The 18991-nt window shown below is 38.8% G+C and overlaps 1 protein-coding gene across 1 annotated transcript in view; it reads left to right on the top strand.

Moving 5' to 3' along the window:
* Positions 1-18991, top strand: part of ADAMTS18 (ADAM metallopeptidase with thrombospondin type 1 motif 18) — a 96064-nt gene that overhangs the window by 40817 nt on the left and 36256 nt on the right. Inside the window, exons 8-13 of the mRNA XM_073308471.2 lie at positions 909-1014; positions 5782-5919; positions 7240-7393; positions 8483-8578; positions 9512-9660; positions 16324-16496. Coding sequence (XP_073164572.2) covers positions 909-1014; positions 5782-5919; positions 7240-7393; positions 8483-8578; positions 9512-9660; positions 16324-16496 — 816 coding nt within the window. The remainder of the gene's footprint in view (positions 1-908; positions 1015-5781; positions 5920-7239; positions 7394-8482; positions 8579-9511; positions 9661-16323; positions 16497-18991) is intronic.

Genomic DNA, 18991 nt, shown 5'->3' with positions numbered 1-18991 from the left:
GATGTGGTAAAGGAACAGTCAAGGTGGAAAGTAACATGTTAATGAGAGGAAGGATGGTCCAGCCATTAGAGAACTAGCCTAGGACTTGGGAGAATCACGTTCAGTTCCCTGCCCTGCCACAGACTTCTTGTGTGACCTTATGTGTGTCTTTTCGCCTCACTGGGTCCAAGTTCCCCACTTCCGAAATGGGGAGAATTCCCATTTTACAGGTAGGAAACTTGGGCACAGAGAGGCTAAATGCACTTCCCTACGTCACGGAGGTGCTATGAGAATAAACCCATTAAAGACTGTGAGGTGCTTTGAGATCTACTGAAAAGCTCTATACAAGAGTGTTAGTTTTTTCTTTTAAAAACTTTAAAAAACTTAAAAAAACCCATATTGCCAGTATTTTGGCCACTGCCAGAGAGACCTTCAAAAGACATATTTTAGGATCTCTACTGCAGTCAGGAAATTTTCTCCACCACTGATCTCATTTTGCATTTCAAAAATACATCTGGGCCACATGGACCTTCTTTGTTATCCCTGAGTGACCTTCAGAAAGGAGCTGTCCCCTTTTAAATGGCTTTGTCAGCTGACTTGACTGAGGTTGAGTCACCTGCACTAAAAATGAGCCTGTGTTAAAACTTGTGTAGGCCAGCATCTACAGAATGAATTCCTTCTGGATTGGGCCCAGTGTGTGCATATATCGATGTGTGTATAGGCACATGTGTGCACTTCTCTATACAACACTCCCTTTTTTGTTAAACGTAGCTCTGCCTACAATTCCTGGTGCTCCAAAATGAACTGAACTTTCCTCACACATCAAAATAAGCATGTACTCATGAAAACATGTAGTATCCATCACAATGAGATGTATGTATCTTACAGTACTTGAAATAACATCTCTTCTGCCTTTCCTCCTTCCCCAGGCTTTGCCCCTATTAGTGGCATGTGCAGTAAATACCGTAGCTGTACCATCAATGAAGATACAGGGCTTGGCTTGGCTTTTACTATTGCTCATGAATCCGGACACAAGTAAGCTATTTTTCTCGTGAGTCCTTCCCCCTATATATATATTATAGATATATAAGTTTATTTATATTATAGATAAATCTTTCCCTCCTGTATCTATATTATGGATAAACATATCAATGAACGGAAACTGAATGTCTGCTGCGATTATGAAAAAGCTGATACCCCACTGAAAAATTCTATAGATCATTTACAGAGAGGGGTCATGTGGTTAGAACAGGGGACCGTTAGAGCTCCTGGATTCTGTTCCCATTTTATATATGCATCTTGTTAGAATACAACCAATGTGTCATATTTTGTAATCACCATAAGTCTAAGTCATGATCATCCACTCAGCTGCCGTGAGTTGAGGAGACCCTACTGTGGCATATCTTGCCTGCGGAACACAAAAAGGGGGACCAATGCCACTTGCATGTCGCTGTTCTTACCTCTGTGGGATTCTATGGAATCTCCTCTGCTGAGTAAGAATTAGGGCTCCCTGGGATGTGAGGGGAGTATCCTGGAGTGGTAAGTGGAGGAACTGATGCCCGTGATGCTGTTCTTCCTTCTTGTTGTGGCTATTCTAGTTGATAGCTGTGCCAAAGTGAATCTTGCCTGAAGTGCCTGAAGTAACTGTACAGCACAAGTATACTCCCCCAGGGAGGGAGATCTTGTCCCGGTGGAGGATTGACTGCTTAGGTCTTGCCGTAGAAGGAAGGGACACAGCAGATAGCAGTGTGGAGGAACAGCCCCTTTGTGCGTGATTGAATGATCTCTGTCTCAGCAGATCCTGGGATTCATAGGGTTTAGTAGCCATTTCCCTACCATCCTCCTTTGCCTCTTACTCCTCCCCATTTAGGGTAAGATTTGGTGGAAGGTAGTCTTTCTAGAGGTTCTCAGGCCACTTGTCACCTTCTTGCAGGTATTTCCACTGGACTTTTATTTCTATAGTAGGAATTCGTCCCATATTTTCTAACATCTGCTGATCTTCTGCCACTAACATTAGGTGCCTGCCATTGATCTTCTATTCTCTTAGATGTTGACATAGAGTATCTATTCAGAACTTTTCCTTTGTCAATGACAGAGGTACTGGATTCTGCTGTTCAGTTGTTACATGAATCCCTCTGATACTGCATGACTGAACTGGGGCTATTCAGTTTTCATTGTATAAATATACTTTTCAGCATACACTATGACCTAATGTCTACATGAGCGTCCCTTTCACAGGTTTCTGTACATCTGAAGGGAAATAAGGAATTAGGGAATAATCCATCTCTTAATGAAGTCAGTGGGAGTTTTGCCAGTGATTTCAATGGGACCAAATAAGTAAAATATATAGGGCCTGATTCTCCTCACTTACATCAGCATAACTCTACTGATTTCAGTAGAGTTACTCCTTATATGGCATGCTGTTCTAGAATTATTCTTCTCGTATCTTAATTCTCTTTCCTTCTTGTTTGTTTTCTTCATTCTCTTTTAAATAATATATTTGTAGCTGTTAAGTTTTGCTTGTCATCTCTACTGCTTTTCTAATCTTTATATTCTTTGGCTTCTCTTTGATTACTTCTGTATTTCTGCATCCTGACAGGAAGGATGTCTTTCCAAACTAAATAAATATAGCATCCTGGAAAGATTGCCATCTTTACTCTGCAATAACAGGTAGAAAATTTCCCTGCTGTCATTCATCCAAGCTTGTGTTCCTGAAAGAGCTTTGTATGGGAAAAGCAGAATTTGGTAGCAATGGTGCCTGGAAGCAGACTATCCTTAGAAATATTGCCTGATGATCTTATTGACAATCAAGTAGCAATACTAGGTGGGAAAGTGCATTTGAAACAAATACAAGATTTCATCATATAAATGCAATGGACTTTAATATTAGCAATATTAAATTAAATATTAATAATACTTCCTTCTGAAAATCAAAGTTACTACTAATGTAATCTCAGTTTAATTAACAGCTCCAGGTACACGCTTAAGATTTGCATTTGTGAAATGGTGATTCACAGGTATGAAAAAAATCTATCAATGAACAAGTGTACCTGGTTTAGTTTTACTAATGGGGCTCATGGGCATGCATTGCTTAAAAGTTGCAAAGCTGTGCATTATAGAAACAAGTGGCCTATATCACTGTGTGAAATGGGGCTGAATGAGATTATGTAAGAACAGAATGTGATCCTTTACATATGATTGACCAATGCAATGGAATTTCCCTACCCTGTACAGGGAGAGTACTCCTGTAGCGGGATTTATCAACTTTAGGGCAGGTTTGTACTGCTAGAGAAGTGCAAAGCACAAATATAGCTGAGGATCTGGCCCTGTAATCCGCAGTTTAGAATGGTTTTAAGCAAGAATCTTCATTTATTTTAACATATTATTTAACATTTTAACGTTTATATGAAAATTTCCATTATTCAAGACTACTGAGAGCAAAAAAGAAAACAATACCCCATGGGAACGTCTGTAAGTTCAGGTCATTTCAAAGTATTGCTCACATGACAAAGCAGTACTCATTCATAGGAGTCGGCACAGTCCCTTGTGCATTCAGTGTCTTTTCAAGTCACACAGTATCTGACCCCTCCTCCCCCGATCTTGGTCCCATTGACATTAGGGGAAAGTACTGATCCAGATATAAGTCTGAACTTTGTTTTTGCTCCTCTCTCTACAGTGAACCTCCAGACTTGGGGAAATTTCAGACCTCTGTCCAAAACCTTCTGCTTTTCTAATCCCTAATGATCCTGACTATAAATACAGGATTCATTAAAGCACACAGTGTGTATCTGATAAACTGGTGTGATTGTTCTGAAGTTGCTGAGGTTTATTGTGAAAATACTAAACTAAGGATTTCTTACTATGTGTATTATATACTCGGTAGATCACACTGAGATCCTTGAGAATGGCTATTATTGTTAAACATTTTTATGGTCTTCTTTAAATAGTTTATGTTTTTACCTGAGCGTTTAATAGCTCTTTGGGGAGTCGATGATCTATTGTGTCATTGAGCATTAAATCTGTGGATTCTTTGGCTGCAAAGCAAGTGAACTAAATTTTTATTCCACTAACTATTAATAAAATATTTGCTCAACTGGGATTTTTTGCTAAGTGAACAATTTTCTCAGCAGGGCCAGATGCTCAGCTGGTGGAAGCGGTCTGGTGACTTTGATGGGCCTACACTGATTTACAGCAGCTGAGCATCTAGTCTTCCCTCCCTCCCCCGCACACACCCATTACATGCTCAAAACTGCCAATGCACGAACTGAAGTAGGAGACCGTGAAATTTCTTTTCAAAACACACTGAAATTCTCAGATGTACCATATATAAAATAAATATAAAGTAGAGAATTAGAAAGATGTGAAACTATTAACTTTTGTGTAGCCATAAATTCCACATTTAGCATTTTAATGGACGTTTTATTATTGCTTATTATTATTTATATTATGGTAGTACCTACCATATTCAAATCAGGGTACTATTGCCTAGACATCTGGCAAAACATCTAGTAAGAGACATTCCCTCCTCCAAAGAGGTACAGTCTAAACAGACAAGATGTACTATTGGAGGAATGGGAAAGCAGGATAATGAAAGGAGAAGTGAATCTCCCAAGGTCCCAGATTGGGTCAGTGGCAGAGGCACTCTAAGCTTGGGCTCTGACTCAGGTTTGAGCATAAGTCTCCCTTCCATCCACACACAGATAAGTCTGACTCAGGTTAGCAAGCACTCAGGGCCTGGGTCCTAGGACCCTGCTGGGGGCGTGAGTCAGAGCCCAAGTTCTGCTGTGACTCCGGTCCAAGCCCTGTCGTTTTGCAGCATGGATGAATTAGCACAGCCGTGAGACCTGAATCCAGCAATTGTAAGCCCAAGTTTACCATGCAGTGTGCACGTACAAGCAAGTTCCCAGACCCAAGTTTACAATGTAGTGTAGATGTACCTAAATAGAACAGGTTTTCTGACCCCCAGTCCAGTGCTCTATCCACTAGTCACACTGCCTCTGTTGCATTTTGGTTCATATTTGACGGTAGTTGAATATGTTTGGTTACCCCCTCAAATTAGTGTGGCAGGATGAAGGTTCTCTATAAATAGACTGTGAAGATTCAGTGTCTTGTAAGCTGAAAAGAGACATATGGGGTGAAATTCTGGCCCCAGTTAGTGGGAGTTTTGCTATTGAATTCAGTGGGGCCAGTACTGCACCCAGGGATTTGTGTTGCAGATTTAACATGTCCACTTGTGAATGAGAGTTCAGTTCACCACTAGCATAACTCAGTCCACAGTAGATGTGTTAGCAATTGCAGTAGGTACTGTGGTGTGAGGAAAAAAATAATCTCCCCTGAGCAGAGGAATGAGCCCAGCACCTTATTTTGCATGGGCCACCAAACAGCTGACAATTGTTTCATTAGCAAACTGATGTGCAGGAAAGAGAACTTTATTAAGCAGGCTGAGATGCTGGTGTTACATGCTGATGTTCTGGTGTTTGTGTACTGGCAGCCTGGGGGTTTGATTTATGTTCCTGAACCCCTGATGCCTCACCAAACTAGATTTCCCCTGAAACTCAACCTTCTTTGTCCGGTTCCATGTACTGTACTGCAAAAATAAATTTCAATCTCTATCAACCTGGGCTTGACTAGTGACCATTGTTGTGTTCATTTATTTCTGGCTTGTACATTTTTTCATCTCTTTGTGGACTTTGTTGATAGAATTATTGCATAAAATAACAGCGTCTCTTTCTCCTTAAAAGCTGTCTCTTGTTTCTGGCATTTTGTTTCTGGTGCCCCTCTCATTTGTGGTTCTCTTTCTAGCTTTGGCATGATTCACGATGGAGAAGGAAATCCCTGTAGAAAAGCCGAAGGTAACATTATGTCTCCCACGCTTACAGGAAACAATGGGGTGTTTTCCTGGTCTGTATGCAGCAGGCAGTATCTCAATAAATTCCTCAGGTAGGTCAGATATAAGTCAGGATCTTCTATAGGAGGGTGGCAACTCTTACAATTGGCTTTCTGGTGCAAATACTCATGATTAGAAATTAAAATTTAACTTTGGTATGGATTTCATCTCTGTGAAAAAGGCCAATACAAAACCAGTGTACCAGATGAGCCCACAAACTTTGGTTTGTATGGGACATAAGTGGTACTATAGGCCTTTGTGCTGGCTCTCTGTGAATATGCTGCAATATTCACTTGCATTTCATTCTTTCCCCAAACATTATTGTCAAACAGGTTTATTAGAATATTAGTGAAAAGTGAATATAAGAGGGGTGTTGACTGTGGAAATGAATGAATATTTGTGGATTTTTTCCTGACCTAGTCATAGCTGATTGCCATGCTTTCAATAAGCGTATTTTACAGAGCTGCTGAAAAAAAATGGTATCCCATTATTTCCCTTATGTTACAAACCATGTATGCTGATAAAGGAGCAGCCTTTAGTTCTAGCATTTAGAATCACCAGAATTGCAATCTCTGCAATATAAGTTCTTGCTTTTATTACATGAACCCCACAATGGCATAATATGCATACATTGCCATTGAATATAGGAGTGGACACTTAGATACCAAACTGGTTTACCAGATCAGGGGAAAGGAAAGATGACAGAGTTTGGGGTGATTTTCTCAGCCACAATAAGTAATATTGCTATAGGAAAATTATTAATCCACTTTGGGGTATTCAAGCATTTAGTATGGTCCAACAGACGCATAGTTGGACGACAAACTGTAGGTAGATTGAACTTCCATACTCACGGAACCACAAGCACTAAGGAGGAAGAATGATGGATAATAATATGTAATTTTGGTGTTAACGTGTGCCCAACCATCAAAAAAAACCAAAACAATGCTGATTGGTCTCTCAATTAAAACACTGTGGCCTTTTTGTGTGGCCTTTCACATGAAGAATACGCAGAAATGAGACACTGCACATATGGGTTCCACTTCTGGAAAGCGTAGTCTAGGGAGATCTCCTTGCTCTTGGTTACACTCACATAAGGAAGGGAGAATAGGAAATTGACACCATTTATACCTAAAATTACCATAATCCTAGAGCCTGGAAATTCCTGCTTCCTAAAACTTTGCAGGTCAGGCTACCAAGGAGAAGTCAACATCTCTTGGCTCCTGCAGCAAATATTCTCATTCAGTGCATGCCTACAAAGCTAGAGAAAGGTACTGTATGCAATAGCATGTGTTTTTGCGGTTCTCTAGCAAATAAAAGTATTTTTCATAAAAAAGGTCAACATCATGATTAATAAATATACATTCTCATTGTAGTACAGCTCAAGCTGCTTGCCTGATTGATGAACCTAAACAAACAGGACAATATAAATACCCTGATAAACTGCCAGGGCAGATCTATGATGCTGATACCCAGTGCAAATGGCAATTTGGAATGAAAGCAAAACTATGCAACCTCAGTTTTGTGAAGGTACCTCTTAATATTTTTTAACAAAGTTAGAACTGACATTAGAAAACTGTAATATTCTATAAATGAGTGCAAGTAGTACAATGAGCAACAAGGTCTGGATTATTTTTGAACCTGAAATTGCTTGGCATGCTTGTCATATGCTCTGAAGGTTCTAGCCTGTTAGGGAGTTGCACAACCCCAGAGGGAGCTTCAGAAGGGACTGTGCCTCTGAGATGCAAAATCTTTCCAGGATCTACAAGAAGTGCAGGTTGAATGCACAAGCTTCACCATCCATTAGGATGCTACAGCATGCTCTTTTCTCCAGGGACCAGGGTGGTGTGGCTACAACTCAGGGGAAACTAAGTGCTGCAATTGTGTCACTTGTACAGAGGGTGCAAGGAAAGGAAGATTTTATATGCTCCTTCAGTCCTTATGCATTTGCAAAAAGGCCTGGCACAATCTAGCTCCTCATGAGAAGATTATTTCGGAGTAATAAAAATGCAGCTTTCCATCCTTAGCTTTTTGATGTAGGATGTAGTCATATTAATCCAATATTTACGCAGGTGGCTGTTCCAGTCTCTTCGATTTCTTTAAGGAAGGTGTTCTGTTAAAATCACAATATGGCCATTCTGAAGATGTGTTGTCATTATTATTTATTTATTATTATTATTATGGCTCTGCTGCAACATTTGGGATTATTTTATGTTAACCAGCATTTTGCCAGGTGACAACAATTTTTTTCTACACAGTCTTTCCAAACATTTAATGTGTGTTTCAAGAAAATTGATTCCCTCCGCAGTTTTAGAAGGCCTGTAGAGTTGTTCATGTTGTGCCCTTGGAGTTTTAATAGCTATTTGGTTCTTTTATAGTCTCACCTTGAAAAGACAAGAAAATAATCAGAGAACCAAACTTGAAAATGTTCTAGAAATATGAAGTCAGTAGACCAGCAAGTAATCATTATGCTATACAATGTAGAACTAGTTCTTTGTTCAGAAATGGGTCTAATTCATAGGGCTTTTGTGATAGCAAAGGAATGCTTTGATGAAGTGTCACTCATGAAAACTTCTCGACATCAGCATACAATGGGGGAATTCTCTGATTTTTTTCTAGGATATATGCAAATCACTCTGGTGTCATAAAGTAGGTCATAGATGTGAGACAAAGTTCATGCCAGCCGCGGAAGGGACAGCTTGTGGCATAAGTATGGTAAGTAACTTAATTAGTGGAGCTACAGTATTCTAACTTGTATTAGAATACAGTGGACCAAGGGCCAACTGCAACTTTCATTTAAGATGCTGAAAAACATCCAATGCTTTTAATAGGAGTTAGATGAAGGCTGCAAATTCAGGCATGCCAGAAGCAGCATATATTTTACTGTAGCTGCTTATGCCGGGAATGCATTTGGCCCATAGTCTGTAGATGTATTATCTTTATTGATCAGCCTATTGGAAGGAGTCTGAGTCTACGTTCATTTGCTTTACCATGATACTGTAATTGCAAGTATGAGAGATAATAATCGTTGCTATTAGTGCATGTGATTCAATAATTACTGATAGTTTATTTTACTGTAATTGGTAATTTGTATTAGATATTGTAATTTTCAAGAGCCTGATTTGTTTCCTTGCTATATTTGAGTATCTTTCTTCATTTCCCCCTTTCTCGTATTGCAATAACAGTAAATTAGTAGCTAGAGGGGAAAATGGCTTCTAATTTTTATATGCCCAACTCTGAATGTCTGGGGCTGATTTAGGGTGCTATGCACCCACAGCAGCTGTTAACATCAGCTGGAATTTTTGGTACTCATCACTTCTGAAAATCAGACATAGGGTGTCTGGAGTTGGCCATCCAAAATTGAAGCACGCCAAATTAAAGACCACTTTTGAAAATGTGGTCCTCAACGTAGGCAGAGTCTCAAAGCTAGACAAGTGCTAGAGTTTTTCTTTGTATGTCATCTTATTTATCTTGGTACTACTCAGGGCCCCAATCCTGCTAACACTTGAATTCAATGGGACTTCTAATTTATATAGAATTAAATGAATACTTAAGTGATGGCAGGATTGGCACCTGGGTCTTTTCTTCTCAGCAGCTTACTAGGTAGCACCAGCTGTGACGGAACATTTGTTGACATTCTTTTGACAGTGGTGTCGAAGAGGTCAATGTGTCAGATATGGCGATCATGGACCCAAGCCTGTTAACGGCCAATGGGCTGCATGGTCTGAGTGGTCCAAGTGTTCTCGGACCTGTGGAGGTGGAGTCACCTATCAAGAGAGACACTGCAATAACCCAAAGTAAGACATTGCTGTGGAAAGGTATTATTTTTATAATAATTATTTCTGATATTATAACAAAAAAGGGGAAAGAGTAGATTTTGTTGCAAATTCACATGGGGTCTCCTTCTGAGACTCTCAGAGAGCTCCACAGTACACTGTGAGCAGTCAGTTACAAATCAGTAGGATGGAGAGCTGTGAAAGATGGAGGATATTCCGATATCAGGAACTAAGGGCCTGTCCAAAGCCCACTGACATAAGTGAATAGACACCCATTGACATCAATAGATTTTTGATCAGGCATGACTGAGTTTTCAATAGAACTGGTTGAAACGTATCAAAATGTTTAGAATAAAAAAGGGACAAAATTTTGGCAAAAAACAACAACCATTTTTTGACCAGCTATAGTTTTAAAGTAGCTCTAATGTCTGTTTTAATATATACATTTTACTGTTATATAGTGTACATGCTCCCACACTGCCTTCCCAGCTTTCACTAATCTGTACCTTAATTGGCATTTCTGTCCAAAAGGCAAAGATTACATTGGCCTGTAGATTGCAAAAACCCTCTCATGGCTTAGAATTGCCAGTTCAGATGAGTGACAAAGGGTGATCAATCCAACATCTTTTTCAAGTATTCAATTCAGTTTAGCTTGCAGGAAAAAAAAATGGTTCACTGGTTTATTCTGGACACATCTCTAGACAGGCATAGACACACATACTCTCCATCGCAGCCCATGAAATGATTATTTAAACCATGGCCAATAAAAAGACAAAGAATGACAGATTTTATATGAAACTGTAAAGTAGCATACACACCTCCTATATAATATGAAAGTAGCAATATTCACACTTCACATTTTATAGTATGGGAACAAGTGGCTTAGTGATAACAGTCTCTGTTGCCCTTCAATTAATGGAACTAATCCTTAAAAAATCTGTGGCAGGGCACTTGCTTAACTTTTTCTGTTGTGTCTCCATGTTATTGGATAGACACAGGATTCATGGTATATATGAATTCACAGCAGTCTCTAGACGTGCACAAATGGATTCTCAATGGAGAGTCACATAAACATTTGATTTTTTTTTACATTGGTCCATTTGTATCACAATTTTAATGCAGGTAGATAGATGTTAGTTTTTATGCTGAAGTTTCCATGGGATCTATGTATATACCATCTATCTATCTACTTAGTGCTCTTTTCTCAAGTTCTTGTATGGCTATCTCGGCACAGCATAGAATATAGAAGGGGGACCTCTACTAATTGAAATGTTTCAACTAGCTTGAGTACTTTGACTTACATTTTAGCCAGTGTTATAAGTAAACCATTCCAACTGGAACCATGTGTGACTGCAGTATATTGTATTTAAACCATAATTAAGAAATGTGTGTTATGGACTCTGGTATGAACACGTTATGTTCAGTGCCAGTACTTGATCTTGTCTCTGCCTACTCTAATTACATTAGGTTAGTGATACTTCACTTAGAGCCAAGAGGACTAACTGTAAAATCTCTATCAGAATTAGACTTATGAAACCCCAACACTATAAAAAACACTGTCTACAGAACATCCTGTTCCAGGATGAACAAATATACATATAGATGTATTTCACATCCCTGACCAATAGTGATTTTAAAATAAAGGTGAATTCATTGGAAAGAGTCTTTAGCTAGTTACACTGTGGAAACACAGTTAAAAACAATGACGACACATTCACTGTATTCTGTGCATGTGCACAGGCATGAAATCCTAATGATTTTGATGTAAATCTTCAAAATTCCCGAAATCCATTTCTGTTTCCCAAATCCAAACTGCGTGTGGAAAACTAAATTTGTTTCTCCCACTTTGATTTTTCAAAGGTTTTGGATGACACCAAGGCATTCAGCGAATTTAGCCTTAACTCTGTTGGTGAAATTCAGTCTTCAGCATCATGAGTATGCCCCACTGAAGCTTCATTTCAGCCTTCAAAATAGGTCTTCTAAATACATGGCCTGATTTTCAAAAGCATGGAGTCTCCAATGACTTCAGTAGGAACTACTGGATGTTCAGTGAGTTTAAAGATCAGATCACTTATTTGGAGCTTAAATATGAAATACATTTAGATTCCTGGTTTTGAAAATCTCGTCCTGTGTGCGCGCACACGTCTGTGTGTGAGTATGAGTCTCTTCCTGTAAATAATACCCAACCAATTCAATTTCCTTTTTGTTGATGCTTGTAAGACAGTCACTGTGGTCCTGCTCTACAGTCTGCTGAAACATAGTCTGAATGACTGTCTGAGGTAAGCATGAATTTACAGTACCAAACACCTACTGAGGTCAGCTATAGTATACTGAGAGCTATGCAGATTTGCTAAACTCATTACGCTTGTATAAATTGCCACAGCATAATTTCAGGGATCTGGTTTTCATACATCACAACATTTTACAATTAAGATAGTTTCCCAAGAAATAGATTACATAATTTAATAGTTCAGCTGGTAAAGAGCCTAAATAGTGCCCAAGAGATTTAAGTTAATACCTAAATCATATTGGTGGGATTGTGTCCTTTCCTACCTGCTTCATAATTGTGCACTGGTTGCTAAAAATATTAGAATACAGTTTTAGGCATGTGCGTAATAAAAAGACTAAAATAAGAATTATTTATTAACTAAAACAACTTTTTATTCTTTTGTATTCAATTATTTTAAGAATGATCACAAGCACTGAAAATTTAAAGTAATAATGCAGTTTGAAACAGTAACTAATCAAATTTTATAAGGACCATGAAAGAATTTTGTAGACCATTGACTTCATGTAGGAAAAAATGATACTTTAGCATTGTAATACTATTAATAGCATTTAGGCCAATGCTGAAGTGTGCACATCTAGATGTAAACTATTCCAAAATTTGAAGGACTTGGGAGCCAGCACTTCATGGTCTAGTCACCGTTATTAATTGTCCTGCATTGAACAGCATCTCTGTAAAGAGCAGTGTACACATCATTGCAGTGTATTGTTTGTATTCCATCTTTCAGCTTCAAGTGAGTAGTCATCCCAGATCTTTTAATTATTGTCACATCTGCTCCAACAAGGTATTGACTACATGTCTATTTGTTTTTGTTTTTTGCAGAAGATGTGACTTCATAATCAATCATTTAGCTACTACTATAATGATGGAATGTGCATATGGTAACACATATATATACACCGCTAGGGCTGCTTAAAATAGTTTTGGAGTGGAGGCATTGGCTTTGCTATGGGTATTGCAGATGGGCAAATTCATTTAAGCCACACTAATAGTATTTTAATACCTTAGGTCTTTTATTAATTGTGTTATTTATTAGTACATTTATTGGAGTCTTTGTGCTTGGACTCTTTGAGATGGTTTATAAATTAGTCTTTGGAGTCTATTCTCTGCAGCCCCAACTTCAAAACTGCTTGCGTGTTTTGGTATCCCCTTTGTTCTTCCATTGTCTGAATCCAGAAAACACCTAGACACGCGAGTAACTTTACTCCTATGTGTAAAGTTATGAATGTGTTTGTGTGGATCAGGGCCTTCAATTGTAAGCACTTTGGACAGAGACTGTGCACTCCTATTTGTATTGTGAGGTGTGTAGCAAACTATTTGGTTCTGCTAAATAAATAAAAACAACAACAATAATATGAATTGATTAGTACATTGAGATTTACATGTAAATCTCTGTGCTTAGCCTCTCCCCGTCCCGAACATCCATAGGACAACACAGCCAGCCTTCTTTTTGTAAAGATTACCCCTTCCACATAGTAACAGCGCAGGGTTAGATTGTGGTTAGCCCTTACTTAGCACTCCAGTCCTCTTGGACAGCCCATGTAAGGGCTTCCCACAGGTGAGGGGGTCTTCTAATTAGTTTTTCCCCTCTGGGAGTGACTCGTTGATAAGGGGCAGAGACAGGTGAGGAGAAAGCAGAACCCAACCCATACCCTGCCTTCCGCTTACTCACTGACTAGCAGTTTGGCAGAGAGTGGAGTATACTGCACCATTTAAAGTTCTGTAGCACAAATGGAAAACTAGAATGCTTCTCTCAGTGCTCCTCTAGGTTGGTGGAACTTTTTACCATCCTCAAATGCAGGGCTGGGGCTAAAAGCCACAATTTAACCCTAAATGACTCTGTTATTTTGCTTGTTTGGTGGCTTGTACTTGGGCAGGGACTTGCTTCCTTTCCCCTGCTTACATATAGAGAGGCTTGTTCCCTAGGCCAGAGGAACTAAAAGAAATCATACATGCTGTAAAGGAAAGGTGTCTGAACAGAAATTAGTATGGGCCCAACAACTTTTCCTACTTTACTCAGGCAAAACTGAGTCAACATATATTCTCTCTGAACTGAAGAATAGTTTTGGCTGAACTGAACGGCTGCCAATCAGGATGGGAAGCGTGCCCTAATTCACTATAGGCCCAGTGTTAAGATGGCTAGTAACAATTCTAGTCCAGCCCTCGGGTGAGGTCAGTGCAAGATTGTTCCCTACAGCACATTTCCCTAGTGCTCTGCCCAGTTTTAAATGGGCTAACAGATGGATTTCCACCACTTCCTTTGAGAGACTCTTCTGTTGTCCAGTATTCACTAAAGACTTCTGAAAAAGCCAGCTATTGTATTGCCTTCAAAGCAGTAATGCTGATTCAAGACATGAAAACAGACTCCAGCTTGTTTTACAAATGTATGAGGATTAGAATATAGGAATAAGCAAATAGTATAAAAATATAATTGCAAAATGCACCTGGAATCTCTTATCCATATTTTACCTAGTTGTCCCCTCAGCATCACTCCACAATGGATTCAACAGAAAAGTGTGTTAACATAAGTTACAAGATATACTGGACATGGGGTACATTTATAATACAGTGTGTAGGGATTTAAACAAACTACTCCCATTATCCTAGTTAGGAACTGTACAAATACTGCACCAGGTACATTATTCTGAAAGTGTTTCCCTTGATGTATGTGTAACATAGCCAAGCCATTCACTAAAAGACCATAACATACATTCCAAGTGTATATTTTCCCTAACATTTTAAACCATCATTAGACAAATGTATGCAGGTGCAGAATTGGAACAATAGTTCTACTTACATCTTTTTCACTAGAAGCAAAGCTAAGTAGAATAATACAAAATACTTGACAATGGTTAGGCTGCTGGTTTGCTGAGAACATAGCCTATCATGCTGACCAATCCAGTCAGATTGTTTCCTTGTATTCCCCTGTCCATCTGTCTATATCCATCTATTTTCTCTTGTATTATATTTAGACTGTAGGCTTTTTAGGGTAGGTTTCAGAGTAACAGCCGTGTTAGTCTGTATTCGCAAAAAGAAAAGGAGTACTAGTGGCACCTTAGAGACTAACCAATTTATTTGAGCATGAGCTTTCGTGAGCTACAGCTCACTTCATGCATCCGATGCATGCATTCACAGTATGCATCCGATGAAGTGAGCTGTAGCTCACGAAAGCTTATGCTCAAATAAATTGGTTAGTCTCTAAGGTGCCACAAGTACTCCTTTTCTTTTTAGGGTAGGGACTGTTTTTTTGTCCTGTGTTTGTACAGCACCTAGCACAATGGGGTTCTGGTCCATGCCTGGGGCTCCTAGGTACTATGAAAATACAAATAAATAATACTAACAACAACAATAGAATCACATAGTTTTGGGCACAGTGGTATATTGGAACTCTGCAAAATTGTACATTGAAACCATAACATCAGTAGATTTCTATGTAGATCTGCATGGAATAGAGAGGTGACTAAATACAGTAATCAACTGCTCAGCTCTCGCAGGCATTCTGAAAAAAGAGCAAGGCTAACATTTTTAATTTGTTTATATTATACACACCCAATAGCAGTTAAAAATCTAATGATATAATTAATATATGAATAATAGCAAACTAATGATATCTTTAACTTCGTACTAGTCCAAATTTAGGAAAGCATCACTATTCAGAAGGGTATTCAAGTGCACAATTAAAGTCCATTGAAGTCAGTGTGCCTTAAACATGTGTGTAAAGTTAAACATGTGCATAAATGCTTTCCTACATCAAAACAACTGTGCACAATCCCTTGTTCTCCTGTAAGAATTGAGCTGCTGGGTAACTATTTAAAGGCACATTTCTACATATCCTAGTATTAACAATATCAGAATGCAATTGTTCATTCAATGTATGTTTGATTCGTTTTACGTTATCTGTTACATTTTCCTTTATTAAGCACTATTATGGTAAATAATTATTGTTGCATACATGAGAATTCCTGGATCACGGTAGACTGAAAACTGGCATATAGCAAGTCAGTACATTGATACTATTTACTTCCACAGGTCAATAATTCTGAGATCTGTAATTGTGTTGACCAATCAGATCATACATGCAAATAAAAATATCCTGACTGGCAAGACTTTAATTCAATGAAAACATTATTCACTTCTAGATGGGCACATGGTTAAATGGATATATAATGATCCAAGCAGATAGCGTTTGTTGACTACTTTGCTTGGTTTTGGTGATGATTAAAATTCATTGTCTCTTGAGAGAAATAAGAACCTTTTGGGTCAATAAGTCATGATATTTAGCTCAACAGAAGTCAATAGAATGATGCTTCTTAATGAACTGTCATTGAATGTATTTAACAGGTGTCAATCATATCCACTTTTGGTTTTGCAAAATATTTTTTTTTCTTTCTTTGCAGGCCACAGTACGGTGGCAAGTTCTGTCAGGGCTCCGGTCGTATTTATCAGCTTTGCAATATTCAGCCATGTCCACCCAGTAGTCTGGATTTCCGTGCCCAGCAGTGTGCGGAATTTAACAGCAAGCCTTTCCGTGGGTGGTACTACAGTTGGAAGCCCTATACTAAAGTTGAAGGTAATTTGGCCATGGTTCTGATTGACAAAATGATTTGCATGAGGCAGGCTACCTCGTTATAATTCATTGATATACTCTGGGCCAAATGCAGCGCCTCAAATGTGTGGAAATCCAGAGAGACTTCTGTGGAGCTGCACATGCTTTCTAGCAAGGATGAATTTGGTCTTTGGTGTAACGTCATGTGTAAGAGCCTGCAGAAAAGTTGGCTTTGATTGTGAATTTAGATCTCTATCCTCTGTTCCCTGACCATGCTCTCCCTCACTTTTGTTTTATATTGCTTTTTTTTGTTGTTAAAACAAAACAAAAATAAAAAAACAAAAGGAAACCCAAACAACAAACCACCTTTTCCCACGAATTTCTCTATATGGGAACCACCAACTCCTACAATAACATGCCAGAATCTTAATTCATTTGGAATGTTCTCAGATTTCTAAATGTAACAGTAAATCAACCCTTTCGAGTTTCCTACTGTTATATTCTCCTGAGAATTGTTGCTGGGGCTTTATAAGACTCATGACTCAGTAAATATTCCTTGTCTGTTGCTCAAGTTTAAGTTTATTTTTCCTGCATACGCCTCAATTTTGTAAACATCCAGTATCATTATTAGGATTTTATTGGATAGTTAATAGCTACAAATACTTCCCTGTAGTTTCAAAGCACAGTGAATATTTGTGATTGCTATTTCTTAAATGAAAGTGGTGGGTATAGGTCATATTGTGGCTGCTTTGTCTACAATTCACAGAAGTTGCCTTCAAATACCTTGAGAGGGCATACTTTTATATACATATATATTTTTAAATATGCTTTTATTTGTGGTCTGCTTAAATATTCTTTGAGGATAGTCAACATTAGCTGGGAATACAGTGATTTAAGCCATCTTTATTTATATAGACATATTATAAGTAGTTTGATTACTGTTTAGAAGCCTGCATTCTGATATAACCATTGTGGCTGGGAGGAATGTGTAAAACTAAAGAGGAGTGATCTAGTTGGAGTGGGTTTCAGAACTAGGTGGCAATGTCTATTGCATTAAATCCTTCATATGATGTATCTTGTTTAATATTTACGATCATTGTGACACATTTATTTTAAACAGATGGGACAAGATTTTCAAAAATAGGAGCCTACTTTTAGGCATTAACAGAAAAAAATTCAAAAGCACCAGAGGGATTTAGGAGCACAAGTACTGTTGAAAGTAAATAGGACTTACACACCTAAAGCCCTATTTGTGCTTTTCAAAATCTCCCCTGAAGTCTGTATTTAGACTTAAGGAGGTGGGCTGATTTTCAAAACTGCTGAACAGCTTTTACTTTATATGGAAACTTCTGGGTCCTGAAAATTAGAATACCTGGGGTATATCTGCACTGCAAAAAACCACCGACCTCAGTAAGTCTCAGAGCCTGGGTCTACAGATTCGGGGTCACATTACAGCGCTAAAAATAGCAGTGCAGGTGTTCCTGCCCGGGCTGGAGTTTGAGCTCTGAGACACAGCCCCACCACACACCTCTGGGTTTCAGAGCCCAAGCTCTAGCCCAAGCAGGGATATCTAACACTCTATTTTTAACACCGTAGCATGAGCCCTGTGAGCTTGAGTCTGGAGACCAGGGATCTGAGACTCACTGACGCGGGTGTTTTTTTGCAGTGTATACATACCCTTAGTTAGAAGCCTAAATATAGATTTAGCTGTCTAAGTTTAGCCTCCTGTTTTTTGAAATCTTGACCATAGTGCTTAATATTGATAGCGAGTGACTCAATAATATTGTCCAGTCTATGAAAAGCAATCATTACAATACAATTATTGAATTTTCCAATATTTAACCAATCAATTCCCTTGTAGGCATAATGCGTGATCTGTGTATAAGAAGGACTTGATTGGCAGCTAACTGTGCGTAGGGATGACCCGAGATCAAATGGCACCCCAAGTGAGGAGTGTCTTTGGTGCCCCTCCCCCCCATTTATTAAATTTTGGAATACCTTATTTTTTATTGCATTTGTAGCCCATTTCACAACTTTGATGCACAACTTTCATGCATGATTTATCCCTGTCAGAGCCTGGAAGATGATAGCTTTACCCATTGTTTTCCAAGGGTGTGCTGGGGTATCCTCATCATCCATTGTCTTCTTAGTGGTGACCATTCTCCTGGAATTCAAGCATTACATTCCATTAACCCTAATATGAGTTAGATCAATACAGTCACACAGGAAATTCTAATAACCCACCACAGTTATACAATAACTTTTCCTGACTGACCACGTCACATGCAGAGTTGATAAAATTAGTACATAGCAGTATTCTTAGATTATTACAGAGCAGCTCCACCTCTGTCACAGTAGTACTTTGTACCCCATTGTGTATCTAAGAACATAAGAACGGCCACACTGGGTCAGACCAATGGTCCATCTAGCCCAGGATTCTGTCTTCCAACAGTGGCCAATGCCAGGTGCTTCAGAGGGAATGAACAGAAGAAAAAGCAATCATTGAGTGATCCATCCCT

The sequence above is a fragment of the Lepidochelys kempii genome, chromosome 12, assembly GCF_965140285.1.
Source record: "Lepidochelys kempii isolate rLepKem1 chromosome 12, rLepKem1.hap1, whole genome shotgun sequence".
NCBI lineage: Eukaryota > Metazoa > Chordata > Testudines > Cheloniidae > Lepidochelys > Lepidochelys kempii.
The sequence above is the reverse complement of the archived record's forward strand: the minus strand, read 5'-3'. Positions and strand labels throughout refer to the sequence as shown.